The sequence below is a fragment of the Corvus hawaiiensis genome, chromosome 16 (genome assembly GCF_020740725.1).
Source record: "Corvus hawaiiensis isolate bCorHaw1 chromosome 16, bCorHaw1.pri.cur, whole genome shotgun sequence".
Taxonomy (NCBI): Eukaryota; Metazoa; Chordata; class Aves; order Passeriformes; family Corvidae; genus Corvus; species Corvus hawaiiensis.
Window position 1 is genome coordinate 6,541,021 of NC_063228.1, and position 17,927 is coordinate 6,558,947.

Here is a 17,927-nt window from a genome sequence, read left to right on the forward strand (position 1 = left end):
AAAGGGTGACAGGGTGAGGGATCATGTCCCGGCCACACTTTTCCCTCCAGCCCTGCTCTTTTCAGGAGGAAAAGCCCCCATTTTCCTGGAAAGCAGCCCCTGCGCTTGCATTCCCTGCTCCCTGCTGCTTGTATCATGCTGCAAAAATCCGCCTCTACTTGACTAATTATTAGCACTGAACAGGGGGAGATTTCTTTGCAAATGTCAAATTTGCCTCTGTCAGTGGCTGTGGAGGGCAGGGACTTCGGGGGCACAGCCAGAAGGGCTGGGGGGGCAGGGTCATGGTGGCTCTGTCCCATGGGCAGCATCCCATCCTTGGAGAGTGATGTGCAGGCAGGGAGGGCAGTGGGCACTCGGAAGCTGTGTTGGATGCTGGGGTTGATTTGGGGTGCACTTGAACCTCTGCCTGGCCCAAGGGAAGGGACATGGCGGCGCCTTTGGGTGCTGGAGAACCGTCCCGTTTGCTCACTGACTTGCTGCTGGGTTTTTGCATGGCGCCGCACCTTATCTGCGCTGGCACCCGACGAAGTGATAAATCCCCTCTACAGCACTGTGGAGAGATGTTGTGGCTTCTCCCAGGCGCTGAGGAAGGCCAGTGGTGGGAAGTGGTTAGATACGCCTGCTCGCTGCCAGGTACACCAGCTTTGGGGCTGCTCAAGGAGGAGCTGGAATTGCAAAGTCCATTCTGTCCCGCTTCATTTTGCTGCTGCTTGACAAATTCCCCATGCATGCCGCAGCCGGCCTCAGCCAGCTCTTGCTCCGACTGCCCCAGGCAATGGCAGCACTCGGACCCAAGCACAGCCCTGAGACCAGGGGTATTTGCAGAAGGAGGCCGGCTGTTTGCATGAAGGGTGAATTCAGCCTTTCCCCTTCCTGTTCCTCTGGTTGGTTGGTCACTCCCAGTGCCCACACAGCAAACTGTCCAGGCAGCTCCGTCCTTTGGGGTTTGCCGATGCCTGGGTCAGTGCTAGCGATGTGCAAGGAGGGCTGTGCCATGCACAGTGCCCAACAGCTGGCCCATGGCAGCGGCACCTGGTGCTTCTCGTGCTCCAAGTCCAGTTTGTCCAGTCTGATTTGGCCTCGTACTGCATGTGGAGATGTGTTGGTGGTGAAATCCTGGCTGGGGATTTGCAGCTCTGGCAGTGGCCGACTCATGCCTGCCTTGTGCGAATGTGTTTTGGCAGAAGAGCAGGATATGGATGGAGAGGGGACTCTCCTCATCATCCAGGGTGGCCCCCAGGAGTTGCCCAGGTCTTGTCCTGGAAAAAGCCCTGTTTGGGCTGAACCCAGGAGCAGTGAGCAGCCACTTGGATGAGGAACTGGGGGATAGGAGAGTGTTTGTGCTCTGGGAATGGTTGTGGATGCTCAGAGGCAGCACTGTAGCCTCCGTGCTGGGGTTTGGCGTCGCCAGGTGACAGACAGCAGAGGGGAAATGCTGTACAGGCAGGGAAACAGGGATGTAAGCAGCTTAACTGCTGAGGCTGGGCTTCATCCTGGCTCTTGGGATTGCTGCCGGAGCGCAGGTTTGCACAGCAGTGTTTGTGGAGCCTCCTGACAGCCATGGTCACGGGTCTCCAGTGGGTCTCCATCTGCCATCCCACTGGGAGCGCACAGAATGTCAAGTGACGCCTGTCTCAGTTCCTAGAAGCCGTGCTGTGGGCAGGAACGCCTGCTTGGGTATCACATCCCATGCCCTCCCCGAACACCGTGTCACCTTCCCCATTCCTGCTGAGTGACGGCTGCTCCGACTCATCCATCAGCGATGTTCTCTTGGCTCCAAGGTGTGCAAAACTGAGAGCAGAGCGGAGCTGAAACCACCCATATTTCCTATTTTGAGGTTGCAACCAGTGTTTGTGGTGACTTTCTCCTTGAAATGTGCCAGAAAAGGGTCCCTGCCTCTGGGGAGCTCTGAGTGGATCAGGAGACAGGGGATGATGACCTTACTCTCCCCTCTCTCTGGATCTGGATGACAGCTGTGACCCCGTTGTGTTCCCATGGGTGTGGAGAGCAGCAGGCACTGCTGTCAGAGAGGCTCCTTTGGTGAATATTGGGCTGACCCATAAAGGTGATGAAACAAGTTCCACCATAGATTCAGCCACAGCCTGGGTCAAGCTGGGTACATTGTTCTTTTGTGGGGCTGCTGGAAGCCCTGGCATCACTTCTGTGGTGCACAGGGCTCCCTGCTTCCAGTGCTGGAGGCAGAGCCTAAAGCTCCAATGCAACAATCCATTTTTCTTCCCCTTCCCGCTCAGTTGCCAAGCCTGAACAAAACAAGCCCTGCCTCCACCCGAGACAGGCTGATTACGTCTGCCGGCAGCCTAAACAGATTATCCCTCCCACCACGCGCTTGGAGCCAGGAGTCTCTCCCGGCGATGGATTCGGACTTCCCTCAGAACGTGTGGGGGTGGGTGGGCAGGCACTGGCTGTGGGGGCATCCCACTCCACTTGGCTGTCCAGCACCCCAGCAGGGATGTGGGTACTCTGCTGTGGGGTTGAGTCTACACCCTAAGAGGGGGATGTGGATGTTGGTACAGCTCTTCTGTTCTACCTTGTGCAATGAGCTCCTGCAGCATTGTGGGGCCAGCACAGTGTGGCTCTGCTGGGTCCTGCATGCCTGGCTGGTTTGCATGGGGAGGGAAGAGGTGAAGGTACCAAAACCACAGGAGGTGTGAAAGCCTGTCCAACAGGCAGCTGGTTGGTGTCACAGCCCACCTCCAACCCCGTGACCTGGTGCTCCATGTGCTGCCACAATCCTGTGACCCATCCTGCCCTCCGGAAGTGGGTGCCCTGCAGCCCTGGGGGTGTGCAAGGGTTCCTGTATCACCCTAGGCTTCGGGTAGTGCTGAGTGGCTCTGCACGTCCTTCAAGCCCAGTTCCCCATCTGCTGGGAATCATGTTGCCAGTGCTGGTGGAGCTGGTTGGGGTGGTTTGTCCATGCCTGGGCAGCATCAGCACAGCAGCCTGACAGCTTTGTGTAAACCCAGCTGGGGCCACTTCCTTCTCCGCTTCCTCCCACCCGCTGTGCTGCCGGCGCTGGGCTGGAGGCAGCGTCCTCCCCCTGGATGCATTGTGGGCCTGTGGGCTGAGGGGATGGATGCAGTAGCTGGAACAGCGACCTCAGAGGCAGGTGAGGTGCTGCAGGTGCCCCACAGCCCAGCTCCAGTGTCGGATCAAAGGTGGGATGTGATACCTGGACACTCCCAGAGGTGTGACAGGAAGGGGAGTGGTGACGTGGGGGTGTTTCTGCCTGAGTCAGCCTCCAGCAGTCCCACGGGATCGGATGGAACTGGGCTCTGTGGGCCTGCAAACCGGCCTCACCTCCCACGCAGTGGTGGGGTGAGCATCACCCCACCCCACCCCAGCTCCATCAGCAGCCACTCTCCACTCTGCTTTCCACGGCATTTTGTGGCTAACCCTCCAGCCAGGTACCTTCTGGATAAAAGCAAAGCCACCCACCCAGTGCCTGAGCACCCAATGTGGCTGCTACCTGTGTAGAAACTACGTGGAACTGCCCTTTGGATATCACCGGAGCTGCCAGGAAGCGGACAGAGCCCTGCATCAGAAGGCATCCTGGGAACTCTGGGGTTGCTTTAACACCATCCCTGCATGTGAATTTGGACAAATCTGCTTGGAAGAGGGAATTTTTGGTCTGAGCTCTTGCTCAGTGCTGGTTGTTGCATTTTCCTCCTCTTGACGAGCTCTCCAGAGGAAGCCGAGCCAGTGGAAACGACGTGTGATTCCAGCTCCATCCTGGTGCTCCAACACCCTCCTGGACCTGCCTCCCACATCGGGTTTATTTTAAACCTTGCTTCAGCAGGGCTATTCCGATGCAGGTGTGATGAGTTTATTTCAGACACTTTGTGTGCTAATTCATATCCCTTTCATTTAGGCTTGTACCTCTCTGGGCATTTGCTTGGTTTTAGCAGGAGCTTGTTTTGGTTTGTCTTTAAAAAGCGCTGCTGCGTGTTTATTTGTTGATGGGTGGAACCAGGCTGCCCATGCTGCCTGGCTCTAATTCGTACCTTTCAGCTATTTTGGTTTCAATATCTGAAATTGGATGCTTCTGCCAAAACGAGTGTAGCCCACTGGTGGTTTTTTGTGATGCCGCTACAGAAATGACCATGCTCTATGTTAAGGGTGTGTATTTCAGGTGCTCAGTGTTTATTTACAGACAGTTTGAACTAAAATTGGAGTAGCTGAGGGCAAAATAATGTCTGCTGGGGGTTGTGAGCCAGACTGAGATAGGGCAGGACTTCATGCCTGTAATGCTGGGTTAAGGCTGCTCGCTGCTGGCCCTGGTGATGATGTCCCCTGTTGGTTCCATTATTACTCTGTCCCTGATGTGGCCCTGGGACCTGCCTGCTGCCTGTCACATGGGCTGGGTGCTGTGGGTTGCTCAGAGTGGGTTGGGATAGTGCTCTGGGATGGCTGCAGTGCTGTGGCTTGTGTCAGGGGAGTTTTTGCTCATAGGGCTTTGCTGGGTTGAGCAGTCGGTCTTATTCAGGAGCTGTGCTGGGGCACGGAGGGGAGAATTGAGGTATGGAAAAATTGGGGGGTGGAGGAGGGCTGAGCCCTGCAAGCAGCTTGGCTGTCCAGAGGATCACCAGGGTGCTGCCTTGGTGGGATGGTGCCAATTGTTGGGATGTCACATTCTGTTGTCACTGTCATCCTCTTGTTCTTGTATGGTGGAGGCCACTCGTAAGACCTTCTCAAGCCCCGGCTGCTCAGCGCTCACCCCAGCTTCTCTCATGGGAATTTGGGGACCCCATTTCCTGTCACAGTGACCCATTGAAGGATTTCTGACGGGTCATCATTAGTCATTTGCAATTCTACTTTTCCCCTGTAAAACACGACAGAAATTTGGGACGTTTGGCCCTTCCCAGGCCATGCAGGTAGTCGTGGCCACATCCCAGCGTGGCGGGGAGCAGCGTGATCCCCTGCTCTGGAGTCCTCCCATCGCGTGGGCATGGATGCGTCACGGGCGGCTTTGGGTGGGGGCGCGGGGCGGGGTGTGCCGGGGGAGTGGCAGAGTGTGGCTCACCTGCGGGGCGCTGGCAGCGTGGGTGGCACTGAGCCGGGCACGGAGCGGTGCTGGGCGGCTGGAGGTGGCATGGGGGCCACAGGCGAGCAGGGCACCAGCATCCAGGTGAGCTGGACGGGGGTGACGGGGGCTCTGGGCCCTTTGCCAAGCTCAGGGAGGGTTGTGGTGTCCATAGGTGCCTTTCTGTGCCCCCACTGTGGTCATGGGAATAGGTGTAGGGGTGCCCTGGGCCCCCTTATCTCCCCCAAATTGGATCCCAGTCCCAGCGCTTCATTTTCATTGGTTTAAATCTCATTTAAAGGGGGAAGGAAGGAAGGTCTTCTCAAATCATGTTTTCCCAGCTGCTGGGAGAGCAACACCTCGAGCTGGTATGTCATATTTTGGAGGGGATAAGAGATTTTGTTATTTCTTTTCACTTTATAAACAGTAAAAGGTCTCCTCCGGCGTGTTTCCAGTTTGCTTACTCAGTGCTTCATGCATTTGACAGTTTCTGGTGCATAGGCAGTTTCTTCTATTGTTTGCAGGGATTTTTCCAGAGGGGAAACTTTTTTTTAACATTACAAAACCATAGAAACTGGCAGGAGGAATCTAGAGGAGGTACTGAACTGGATACAGTTTTAAACTTTAAGGAACAGAAAAGAATGAAAGCAACAAGATAAATCGAATCAGTTAGAGGGGAGCTGGGAAAGTGTGTCCTTGTCACTTTTTGACTGGGCTGGGATGGACATGCAAGGGTGTTCTGTGGTGGAAAGCAGTGTTCCCAGACCCAGGGTCTCCTGGAGCTGGATCTGCTCTGGGTTTCCTCCCTCCTGGTTTGTCCTGGTATCTGTGGAGCCGCCTTGCTGGTGTGGCAATGCCTTGCCACTCTTGCAGCAGAATTTGGCCCCAGCCCTTGCCAGGTGTTGGCTCATCGTTTACAGCTTGACAGGCAGCAGGAGCGGTGCCCACAGGACTTTGTGTGGGAGGACATGCCCAGTGCCCATCCCCATCGCACTGCTTGCCGTGGCATGGGTCAGCTTCACCCTGGCTACTTCTGCATCCAAGCCAGCGGTGGAAAGAGCCTGGATTTTTTTTTTCCACTGACATGCAGCAGTGCTGCAGGGTTCTTTCTGAGTATTCTTTCCCTTTCTCTTCCCGGCTGGCTGAATGAGCTGTTTTCCCTCCTCCCGGCTCTGACCTTCCTGTGTGCTCGGCCGTGGGCTGCTGGACACCGCTGGCGGGGGGAGTGGGCTGGCAGGGGCTGCCCCTGCAGGAAAGCGGGAGTTGGATGTGCGCGGCACGGGAAGCGGCTGGGAGCTGGAGAACTGCCAGCGCTGGGTAGTTTTTCCTCTCTTAATTAACGAACGGAAAACATCGAGCTCTCCTTTGGAGTGTGTTTTTGCTTTGGAGTAGAGGCACGCTGCCGATGCCGATGGGAAGAGCCGTTGGTGGGGATGGGCTCTGCTGCTCGGCAGTACCCGGGAGGTTGGTGCTCTGGGCACGGTGCCATGCAAGAGCAGCTGTGTTTGGAGTTTGTGGCTGGGGTTTTGCCTCCTCCTGCGTCCTCGTCTTAGTCCCATTGGCACACAGTGTGTGTCACACCACGGGTTGCCATCAGACACCATGTTTTCTGCACTGGGAAGGCTGAGTTTGCCTGCATGCAGGACGCTGAGCTCACACAACTGCCTTTGTGCTGGGGCTGCTGCAGTTTCCCGTGGTTCCTGACCATCGATTCCCCATGGTGCTGATCCATGTTAAGCCATTTTCCACTGTGCCTGAGTGTTTCTCTGCTGTTTCTTTGCAGGCCAAACCCATTTATGGTGGCTGGCTGCTGCTGGCCCCGGAAGGAACGGACTTTGACAACCCCGTCCACCGCTCCCGGGTAAGTGAAGCTGAGACATCCCCTCCCTGTGACATGGGTGGGGGTGGCAGGAGGAGCAGCAAGGGCCTGTCCCTGCCCATGGGGGTGGCTGTGACCCTGGGAGTGCCACAGGCACCTCCATGCCTCATCCCCTTGTGCAAACCAGGAAGCTGGGAGATGTTTCCTGCAGCAAGGCTGGAATGCCTTCTCTGCGATACAAGGTTTCCCATGCTGGGCAGCAGCCTGGGGCACTGCAGGTGTGGGTCAGGCTTAGTCTGTGCAATTTTACTGCTTGTTGCTTTTGCGTTTTGATGCTGCTCTGGTTTGCCTGACACGTGCTGTGCTGTCAGGAAGGCCAGTGGAGTGTGGGCTCTGTGACTCTGAGATGTGCTGCGACCATCAGAAAGGCTCCCAGTTTTCCTTCAGGGCTTGGAAACAACTACTTTATTTTCTGCAGCTCGTCATGAGTGTGCCCAGAGCTCTAGAGGGAGGCTGCATCCCATCCCCTAGTGTGGATATGCCAATGTCAGGCAATTCCTGCAGCAAGGAAGGGACTGAGAGGTGGTTCCCATCTGCTATAACCCTGCAGAGCCCTGAAGCCAAGTGTTGGCAGTGGAGACCTACAGACAGAACAGGACACACTCAGCTCCTTCTCAAAGGGGTTTGCTTATGCCTGGCAGAAACAGCAGCATTGTGTGGGGTTGGAGCATCCCCCACTTTCCTGTCCTGGGGGGTGTGAAGCTCAGAAGGATGTGGCCAGGCGACGTCCTTTCACTGCTGGCTTGTGATGAGGACTTTCAGCCTGTCCCCAAGCTTGTCTTGCAGGGAACTTGCTGCTGAGGCTGCCAGGATGGGGCTGTTCTGTGTGTGGGAGGGATGGCAGTGGTCCATGAACCCCCTGTCATGGCGCCAAAATGCTCTCAGAGCTGTTTGTAATAAAAAAATCACTCCCGAGTGAGCAAGAATTGGGTTCTGAGTTCGGCTTGGGGTATATGGATCATTATTTGGAGTCACAGCTCATCATAGGCTTGCTGGCCTGACATAAAGGGGACATGGGACCTGTGTCTCGTCAGAACCCAGGCTTGCTGCTAAGCTGGGGCTTGTGGAGTCCTCTGTAGTTCTGCTTGTCCCTGAGTACCCTGGACTTTGCCCGAAGGGTTGAGAAAAGTGAGATAAGAATTGCTGCACTGGGGCTATGAATCCAGGACCTTTTTTATTTCAGCCTGTTCAACCAGTTTTTGCTCTTGGCTGAAAACAACCTGGCACACATGAAAAAAAAAGGCAGTTTTCCAGCCAGATCAGTTCTCCAATCTGATTTGCCGTGCAGCTGCAGAGGCAGCAGTGCCAGTGTGGTGCCAGGATTGCCTGAGCAGTGCCATGCCAGAAGTGCAGCCACCATCCAGACTGAGCTCATGTGCTGCTGGGGGACATCTGACATGACATCCTGTCACCCTCCACCACTGGATGCTGGAGTAGATGATGTAGGATGAAGCTGAGGGCTCAGAGCATTTAGTTTGGGGATCCTTCTGGTGTCCCCAGTATTTGTGGCATGAACCTGAGTCAGGAGAGGTTTAGTTTGGATATTAGGAAAAGGTTCTTCCCCCAGAGGATGGTCAGGCACTGAACAGGCTCCCCAGGGAATGGTCATGGTCCCAAGGCTGCCAGAGCTCAGGGCACTCAGCACTGGGCAATGTGGGCTGGTGCACACAGATCCTCGGCAGAGCCCTGCCAGCTGATGTGCAGCTCTAGTGCTCCCAGCCAGGCCCAGGGACTGGTGGGCACTGCCATGACCTACCTCGATGTCTTCTCTTGCAGAAATGGCAACGTCGGTTCTTCATCCTCTACGAGCACGGGCTGCTGCGCTACGCCCTCGACGAGATGGTGAGTGGCCCAGCTGTGTCCAGGCAGGGGATCAGCTGGGTTATCTGCTGCCCTTGGAATGCTCTGCCAAGCTGGAGGAGAGTTGTGCTGTCTGGGTTTGACTGCGTGCCAGGCTGGGTTTGTGTGGGAGCTCTGTGGACACTCTGCAGAGGATGGTGGGTGTTCTGGAGGCGTGTGGGTCCCACCTGGCATGGGATTCATCAGTTGCTGACAGATCCCACACTGGCAGGAAGTGCTGAAATGGGTCCCCAAGGTCATTCCCCCTCCTTTTTGCCCAGTTTCCCAGTGCCAGCTGGGTTTTGGTTGTGGTGAATCACCTTGGCAGTGTCCAAGAAGGAGGCCCTGCCTAGCGATGCCCGTGGAAAGTAGGTCAGCTGGAATGCCTTCCCACTGCTTGCCTGCCCTGGAGCTGCAGCTTGTCACCAGCACTGTTCCCATTGGTAAAAGGGGATCAAAGGAAGGGAAACCCATCTGCTGTGAGCTGCAGAGTGGGGCTGAAGAGCCCAGTAGGTCAATCCCAGGAGCACCCAGGACTGCTGATTTATCCTGCTGGCTACAGCAAGCTCATGGGAGGGTGCCCAAGGCTGAGCAGGCCGGCACAGTGGACACCTACGTGCTGGGATCTGCCTGGGCAGGAAGCTCAGGAAGCCAGCGGGGGACAGCACACCTGTGGGACAGGGACACACGGGGACCTGTGTCTGTGGCAGGGAGGCTCCCTGTGAGGTCAGTGTGCCTTGGTCCTCCTCCAGTGCCTCCTATGAGAGCACTGTGGGATGAGGCACTGTTAGTGTGGCTCAGATTTCATGCTGTGTTTGTTTGTATTTTTACTTGGGGTTGGTCCAAGTGCCCTAAGTAATTTAAATGTCTTCGGTAGGAGCAGTGGAGTCTTTAATACATTTTCAGTGTCAGCAGCCTGGCTCTGCACTGGGCTGGTGTTTCCTGTCCTACACTGACAGGAGGGTGGTTTGTGTCTGTGTGGAGCAGGGAGATTCCCCAGTCTGAGGTAGAGGTGCAAGAATAGTGGGGAACACAATCTGGATTTTTTTTTTGCATCCTGAGGAGGTTGACATGCCCCAGCTTCTGCTGCATCTGGGCAGAAGCTGACAGGCAGTGCCCCAGCCCCGTGCCACAGGGGCCGTTTCCAGAGAACACCCAGACAACAGCAGGAGCATCCCGCATTCTTCAGGCACCTGTTGGGCTTTTTCCCCTTGAGAAGGGAGAAGGTGGAAACATACAAACAAAAAGGGAAGGTACACATGTGCAGCGCGGGATGGTGTCCCAGGCAGTGTGACACCACTGTGCTGGCTCCTGGACTTGCTGCCCCATGGCCACTTGTGGTGTGATGGATCCCAGGAGGGTCTGGCCTTGTCACAGTCATAGATAGAGGAGACTGTCATGGATCCATCCTCCTCACTGGGGTTTGACACATGGTGTAGAAATACCCTCCTGACCTTTCCACCCCTCCAGCTGTGCCGGCCCCTTGCCCTGTCCCCACCACCTCCGTGGCCTGGTGAGGAGTAACAGGGCTGGGGCCTCATCCAGGGGGTGCCAGCAGAGACACTGTTTTTATAATGTGGGATCCACTTTGCAGTCCACTCAGGGATGATCTACCCCCAGTGTGCCCCAGTTTCTCCCCAGGAGCTGGATGGAGGTCCTGTGGGAGACTCAGTGCAGAGCAGCCTCTGGAGTGTGCGGGAGCCGGGTGGCAGCTGCCCAGAGACCTCCCAGGCAGTTACAGTCTGGGATTGAATGGCTCTGCCTGAACCTTTCAGACAATAATTTTGTGGGTTTGGCGATTTTTACTCTTATTAAAAGAGGAATTGGAGGGAGGGGTGAGCCTGGGAGGGGAGTCCTGGGCTGGTGATGGTGATGGAGACATTCCTGTGCCTGGCCAGGGAGGCTCTGCTCCTGGCTCCCAGCAGGTTGGAGAGCAGTGGGGTGTGGAGGGGCAGCTCAAAGCCCAACCCCAGGTTGGGGAGACCTCAGGGAGTCCCCAGAGATGTTGCTGCTCAGAGGCTGTGGGATGGGGCAGCATTGGGCACAGGAGCCTTTTACCATGCGATGGGTCAAGTTTGGTGTTGGATTGGAGCATGTTACTAATGGAAGGTGGAACAAGCAGGCACCAGCTGCCCTGCTGGCATCCAGCTCTCTCCTGAGACCTGCCCAGAGATATCCCAGAGCTGATCCTGAGTCTGTACTCCTGCTTGGTCACCTTCTTTCTGTGTGTCCATTGTTCTGTCTATCCTTTCTCTGCCATAGTTCCAGTCTGAAAACAAAATGAGTTCAGCACGATGGCTGCGGTGGGGAGAATTTGCACAGGCTATGGACCTTCACCCCCTCAGACCAGGCTGAGCTGCCAGACTCTCTCCCTGGTGTCTCCCTCTTTCACACTGGCTGCAGCTGGTGGCATCCAGAACCAGCCTGGCCACTGGGAATGCCCAGCAGATCCCACCCCCTTCCCCTCTGTGGGGATCATGCCAGCAGCCGTTCCCAGCTCTGCCGAGCCCTGGCTAAGCTGAGCCTGCTCAGACGTGCAGAAATTCCTGCCTCCCAACTGTGGGTGGATGTGAAGGTTGTGTTATCACTTGGGGTTGCCTTCCCATGCTGAACATCCATGACTGCACCCCAATGGTGGCTTGCTCCTGCTGTTTGATAAACCTTCGTGCTGGAACTGATGATGACAGGGGTTGATGCTTCTCTGCAGCAGCTGGAGGATGACAAAGCCACTCTTACTGAGGGAAGGCAGGAAAGAAGTTGGGGACAGGCTTGGGACTGAGCTGCTGTGTTGTCAGTGTCCAAGGAGAAGTTTCAGTTCTCCTGGTAAAACACCCTGTGGTCTCCAGTGAAACCACTGCTGTGAGAGAGCAGCCCAGCACCGTGGTGCTGGGGCAGTCCAAGAGGTTTTGGTTGGGATATGGGAGCTGCCACAAGAACAGTGCCGGGCTCAGGGGCCAGAGCCAGCGAGTGGCAAGTGCAGAGCTTTTGCCTCCTTTGTTTTGATTGCTGTGATCTATAATTAGCGGCTGAGGTCTCTATAAATAGAGCCCGTCTGCGTGGGAATGGAAAGGCAGGAGGGGTTTTGTAGGGATGGAGAGCGCTGCCATGTCCCTCCCTGGGCCTGCAGGTGGGCCCACGGCCTCAAGCAGTGCCTGGGGATGGATCCAGCCCTGTGGCTGGGGCAGGTCAGAGGAGAGGGTCTGGATCTCCAGGCCAGCTTCGTAATGACTCACTGCATGTTCAGGGCCAGGCCTTGTCTCCGTGCCTCAGTTTACCCCTCTGCCACTTCTCTTGAGCTGAGATTTATACTAGGTTGGCATTTTGCATCTTCCCTGGGGGTATTCTCGTGTCACATCAGGCTTCCTTTTGATAGCTGAGACTATTAATTTAAGAGGTTTTTTTTCTTTGTGCATATGCTGGTTTGAAAACAGGACAAAATTCAGGCTTGTCTGGGAGCATCTCAAACTCGCTGATGCTGTGAATGAGAGCCAAGGTGAGAGCATCTTCTGGATGGGCTCTTTTAGTTTCCTTGCAGGGATTCAGGAGGAGCATCCCTGGGCATGACATGCCCTTTTCCCAGCAAACTGACTTCAGTGTGTCTGGCACTTCTCAGCTTGATGAAGTGTGAGGGTGGGCTGTGAGCCCTAACTCTACCCTACCTCTTACTTGCTGGAGTCAAATTGCTTTCTGAATTTGGGAAAGGGTCTAAGAGGATGCTTAAAGCAATAGTCAGCCACCTCAATACCAGAGTTTGCTGGGGTGGTCCTGCTCCTAAATCAGGAACTCTGATGGATCATAGTATCATTAACCTCAGTACAATGGAGCAGACATCCCTGCTCCAGCTTGTGAGGGCAGAGAGGGAGGTCAAGAGGGAGCTGGGAGCTGATGGGACTGGGGTGGGATGAAGAGCGAGGCCAGCCTGGCATCTGGGAATGGTTAAGGGAGCAGTGGGACCCCTGGGCTGGGTGTATAAATAGGAGAAGAGAGGCCAGCTCAGAGGTGGGAGGTCTGGCACTGCACAGCAGGGCTGCGGTGTCACATCTGGAGACCTGCTTGGCCCCAGGCCCCACTCCTGGCCACAGAAACCTGAAGAACTGATAAATGGGTAAAAAGGAGAATGGAGGGGGATCAGAGGGAGGGATGCGTGCTCAGTGATGTTGTGATCCACAAACCTGTGTTAATTATTGTTTCCTAATTCACCCCCCTCCAAAATCCTCTTTATTTGAAGGAAAGGAGCATCTTAAAGTGTCACTGTCAGCAGAGCTGCGCCACGTTAATTTTCATTGTAGTTCCCTCCTTTGTCATCTGTATTGTTTTAAGAAGCCAAGAACCCGTGTGTGTGTTTTTCTTCCTTTTCAGATCAAAGCAGTTTACTTCAGTTTTGGCACAGAATTGAAATTCATTGGCAGGGATTAAAACAAACCTTAAACATCCTGGCCTCTCTGTCCTTACTTTTTCCACACGTTTTGCCACTTAAGTGTTTCCAAGCTCTCCCTGCCCCCTCGTCCATGGGAGCACCAGGCTTTACAAACCCCATTCCCCTCATCCCCTGTGGTTTCCCCTCATGGACACAATTTTGCCAGTGCCTCTGTTTGCCAGATCAAGACTTTCAGTTTCTGTTTAGCATAAAAAGCTTTTGGCTTGAATCAAAGCGTGTTTGAAATTTAAAGCAAGCAGAGACAGGAAGGCTGGGTGGAAGTGACTGTGTGAGGCTCAGATGGTGACAGGGACCCCCATCACAGTTTTTTTTCCAAGACTGGATGTAGTCAAGTCAGGGTGGACAATGATCTGTAAGGAGGTTTTATGTGGGATGTTTGGTGCATATCTCAAAGACGGTGCAGTAGCAATAAGGAAATGATGGGAAAATTGGGAAGCAGAGATCCTTTCTCCTCCAGGGAGGCTGGGCAGGAAAGGGACATCCAAAGAGAGAGGGGACAAGCACATCCTTGTGACTGCTCTAGAGGAGATGCAGAGACAGCACAAGTGCTGGTGACTCTGAACAGAGCTTAGAGATCTTTGATGAATTTGTTGTGTTTAATTTTCAGTACTGATTTGGGGGAAAAAAAAATACATGAACCTGCAGGGAGCCCCGGGAACTCATTCCCTGGGACATTGCTGAAGCCAGGACCAAGCAGACTTGAAGGGGTTGAAAGGAGGATGCACAGCTCTTCACTTGTGGTTTTATATTAATGTCTGTCTTGATGCTTATCCAAGTGTCATTACTGGGATTGGGTGTGGGGATCCCATAATGGTGACTTTGGGGGATTCATGTCTTCCCATTTCTCTCTGCTCCAAGTGTCTGGCCCCAGTTGCTGCTGGAGGTGGGTCCTGCTTTCAGGACACCTGTGGGCTTCTCCAGGAATGATTCCCTACACTGCTGACCCCTCTGTTTTATGTCTTTTAGTTTGGCTTAGTGTGTTCGGGAAGGTAAAACTGCTGAGCTGCAGAAGGGCAGTTTGGGGGAACAGGGAGGTCTCCTCCAGGGATGGCTCCCACATGAGTCCTGGTGACTGACAATGGCCAGGGACCATCACTGGGGCCCCAAAATGGCCTGTGTTTATTGTGAGCTTTGGAGAACACTTGTCCACATCCAAGCCCCCTGAGAAGGACGTTTTGTGGCTGCAGGACCCTCTCAGGAGAGGCCCCAGTGTGAAACAGTCCGTGGTGGGAGGTTTGGGAGTTAACAGGCAGAGAGAGGATGAAAGCAGAGTTGGGAAAGCTTGATGCAGCCAGCGACCTCCTAACACAAGCTGCTTTGATGACCTGGCCCAGGTGCTTCCTTCCTGGAAACAACACAGCCCCTATTGTCTTCTGCAGGGCGAGCCACAAAGCTGGAATTGCTCTTAGGCTGAGCGGCCTAAGTGCAAGGACAGGTTCAAGTGGCTCCATCCTTCTGCTTTTTCCCCACTCCTCATCCCTCGGGACCTAACAAAGACATTTGTGTAGAAGATGTGTGCCAGAGCAGTGAGGGAAGTGAGCTGGAGTTTAGATTGCATTTGTCTTGTTCATGGGGGGCAGAGTGAAGCAGGCACTTGTAGCAGCTGGAGTTCCTTTGTGACTCCTGGACCTGTGGCTTCCAGCCTGGCTGCGGGCTCTTGGTGAAGGAAAAGTTGTATCTACTGTAAAAGGTTAATGTGGAAATCAAGCTCTGATGGCATTTAGGAGGGAAGATGTCAGGCATGGCAGTGAAATGACACAGCTAAGGCTGAGCAGTTACCCTCACTCAGGCCCCCTGATCCCCCCAGGCACCCGGGGAAGGGGCTGCAGCAGTGGGTGCCTGATCCCAGCTCTTTCCAAGCCAGGACAGTGCTGGGCTCCCAAGCATCCCCCAGCCCCTGGGTGGCCGTGCCAGTCCACAGACACATGAATGACTAAACCATCCAAGGAACCAACAAAACCACCATTTTTTTCTGTTGCCTGGTGCTGGGGAGGGGGGTGTGAAACGAGGTGCCTGCAGAACAACCCTGAGCCCCCCAGCTGCAGCCATGTGGTGGGGATGGGGTTGGGTTTAATTCTTTCCAGCCCTGTTGTAGGCCACTGGATCAGGTCAGTGAGGACCACCAGTGGGCTGTGGGCTACAGGTTGGGTGACACTGGGCAGCATCCCTTTCCCTGCTCCTAGAAGAAGCAGCATCCCAGCAGCTGGCACATCCCTGTTCCTGCTGAGGGTCATGAGGTATCCTGGTGTTGACTGGTGGGATTCAGTGCTGCATACCCCTCAGTGACAGCTCAGAGAGGAGGACAAGGATGTGAATGGAACAAGGCAACAAAGCTGCTCCAAAAATCAAAGCGCATTCCCCCTTTTTTCCCCCGGCAGAGATCCTGCATTCATTGATTGTTGACATGACATATGTGGGTTGGAGAAAGGCAGCGGCAGCTTCTGGCAGGGGAGGAAGGGGCTGGGGGGGCCGGAGGGGCTCTGCAAGCTGAGATGCTGATTACCAGGGGCAGCAAATAGCTTGCAGCTGCCTCCGCTCAACACGCTCTTTGTGGCGCTTGCAGCCACTCTTTGGACGCAGCTATTTTTAATTTCCCCAAGCGCGCACAAAGCAAAGGGGGTGGGCGATGCCGCCGGCGTCCCCCCTTTCTGCCCCCGCTCCCACCCCTTTCCCAGCCAGCCCTGCGCTTCCCGGCTTCCTCCCACCCTCCGGGGAATGTGGGGAGCTGCACTCCCTCTTTTTTGGTTTTCTTTTTTTTTGGGTCCGCGTTGGGAGCCGGCCTTGGCTTCCCCCCCACCCTGCACCAGTGTGTGCGGGGAGCTGGGAAAATGCAGAAATAAATAAATACGCAATTAGGCAGGCGTCCAGCCATGGAGGGGGGTGTGCTGCAAAAAGAGACTCTGGCCAAATTTTGGAATGCCTGAGAAAGCGGCTGGAGCCGTGGGCGAGTGCGGGGTTGTGGGCTTCCCACCGCCGCTCCCCTCCCGACGGAGAAGGGGCGGCTGCAACCCCTGAAGAGGAGGAGGAGGAGGGAGGGTGGCAGCTCCCAGCCTTGCTCTCGGGGGGCTTTCCACCCGCTGGCATCTCACTGAGTCCAGGACAAGGCGTGTTTGTGCTGGAGCTGTGATGAGAGTGGGGGGTCTCAGCCCCCAGTGCCTTGGCTCAGGAGCGATTTTTCCACCGAAAGCCGAGGTGTGCCCTCTGTTCAAGCAGCAGCACAGTTTGGGGTTAATAAGTTACTTATTTGCAGCCCTTGTTTCTCTGTTAGGTAAGCATTGGTGAATATGATATTTCTGCTTTATCCCAGGCATGAATTATTCATCAGGTTTGGAGGCTGTAAAAGGGATGTCAGGTTAAAACTTGCGTGGAGACAAGCAGAGGTCTTCAGTGAGGTTTTGTAAACAGCTTTTCTCAGGGTTACCAAATGCAGGGTTTTTGCAGGAACCTTCCCCCTTTTGCCTTTGCTGTTTTGAGGCATTTCTGGTGAAGTATGAGAATTTCCAGGCAGGTTTGATTATTTGTCTTGCTTATTGAGTTATCATGAGCTGCAAGATACAAAAGTAGGAAAAAAAAAATGCTGTAGAAATACTGTTTTTCCTTTATGATGGACCAGGTAACAGCATGTGAATGCTCTCTTGGCAATACGTATTTTGTAAGACCTTTTTATTTTGCCCTGTTTCTTCAAAGCTTCAGAGGAGGCTCTTCCCTGGAGTCACTGAAGTCTGACTGCAAGTAGGTAATGAGATAAAACAGCCAGACAGCCTTGCTGAAAGTTGAAATTACCATAGGTAAATCACGTGTGCGGCAACTTCGCTTACCCTTCACCTCCTTCCTGCAGGATCTGATCCAGGAGCTGGTTTGTGGGAGTGTGTTAACAGGCTTGTGCTCTGCCGCCTGCCGCAGGCAGCTCAGCTCCTCTTGTGCTGCTATAGGAGAGCAGGTCTGGGGACAGAGGTGCTGGGAGGGGGGATTGGGTGCTCCAGGAGCTGGGGAAAGCTGGGAAGGTCCCGCCTTCCATGGAGGTTTTCCCCTCCATGTTTTCCTGGCATGCACCCCACCGCCATGCCCTGTCTCTGCTGTTCTGGCACCCCTAGCCACGGGGCTGCAGGGAGGAAATCCTTCCCTGTGAGGGTGGGGAGGCCCTGGCACAGGGTGCCCAGAGAAGCTGTGGCTGTCCCTGGATCCCTGGAAGCATCCAAGGCCAGGTTGGATGGGGCTTGGAGCAACCTGGGAGAGTGGAAGGTGTCCCTGCCCATGGCAGGGGATGGTACAGGATGGGCTTTAAGGTCTCTTCCAACCCAATCCATTTTGGGATTTTGTGACGTGATTCAGGGGGTCTTGGCTTTTGCACTCTCCAAGCCTTGGGCGCTGTGGCTTCAGGTGCCGTAGCTGTGGCTCTCCATGATTTTGTGGCCAAACAGAGCCCTGGTAACCTGCAGTGAGGCTGTGGGCTGCTCTCTCACTGTGACCCATGGCTGTCACCACTCTCCTCCCAGTTCCCTTTGCTCTGGGTGACAGTCCTTGGGCGGAGGAGACACAGGGAACAGGCACACAGGATCATTTTAGCAGTGTCCTGAGCTCGTACGGGATTTCCACCTGTTGTGATGGTGTGACTGGGGAGAAAAGGTGGGGTTTTGAAGCACACTCAGCCTTGGCCCTTTCCTCCATATTTCATCAGCCCTGTTGTGATGGCATTGATAAAGTCACAGGGATCACCAGGGCGCTGGGGA

General features: G+C 54.8%; 1 protein-coding gene across 9 annotated transcripts in view; it reads left to right on the plus strand.

Moving 5' to 3' along the window:
* Positions 1-17,927, plus strand: part of LOC125334226 (myosin phosphatase Rho interacting protein) — a 73,952-nt gene that overhangs the window by 4,274 nt on the left and 51,751 nt on the right. For 8 of the 9 annotated variants that reach the window (XM_048320866.1, XM_048320870.1, XM_048320867.1 and 5 more), the window contains exons 2-3: positions 6,825-6,902; positions 8,697-8,762. In XM_048320866.1, coding sequence (XP_048176823.1) covers positions 6,825-6,902; positions 8,697-8,762 — 144 coding nt within the window. Of the gene's footprint in view, positions 1-5,055; positions 5,147-6,824; positions 6,903-8,696; positions 8,763-17,927 lie in introns of those variants that run through there. The other variant, XM_048320871.1, reaches the window with a different exon arrangement.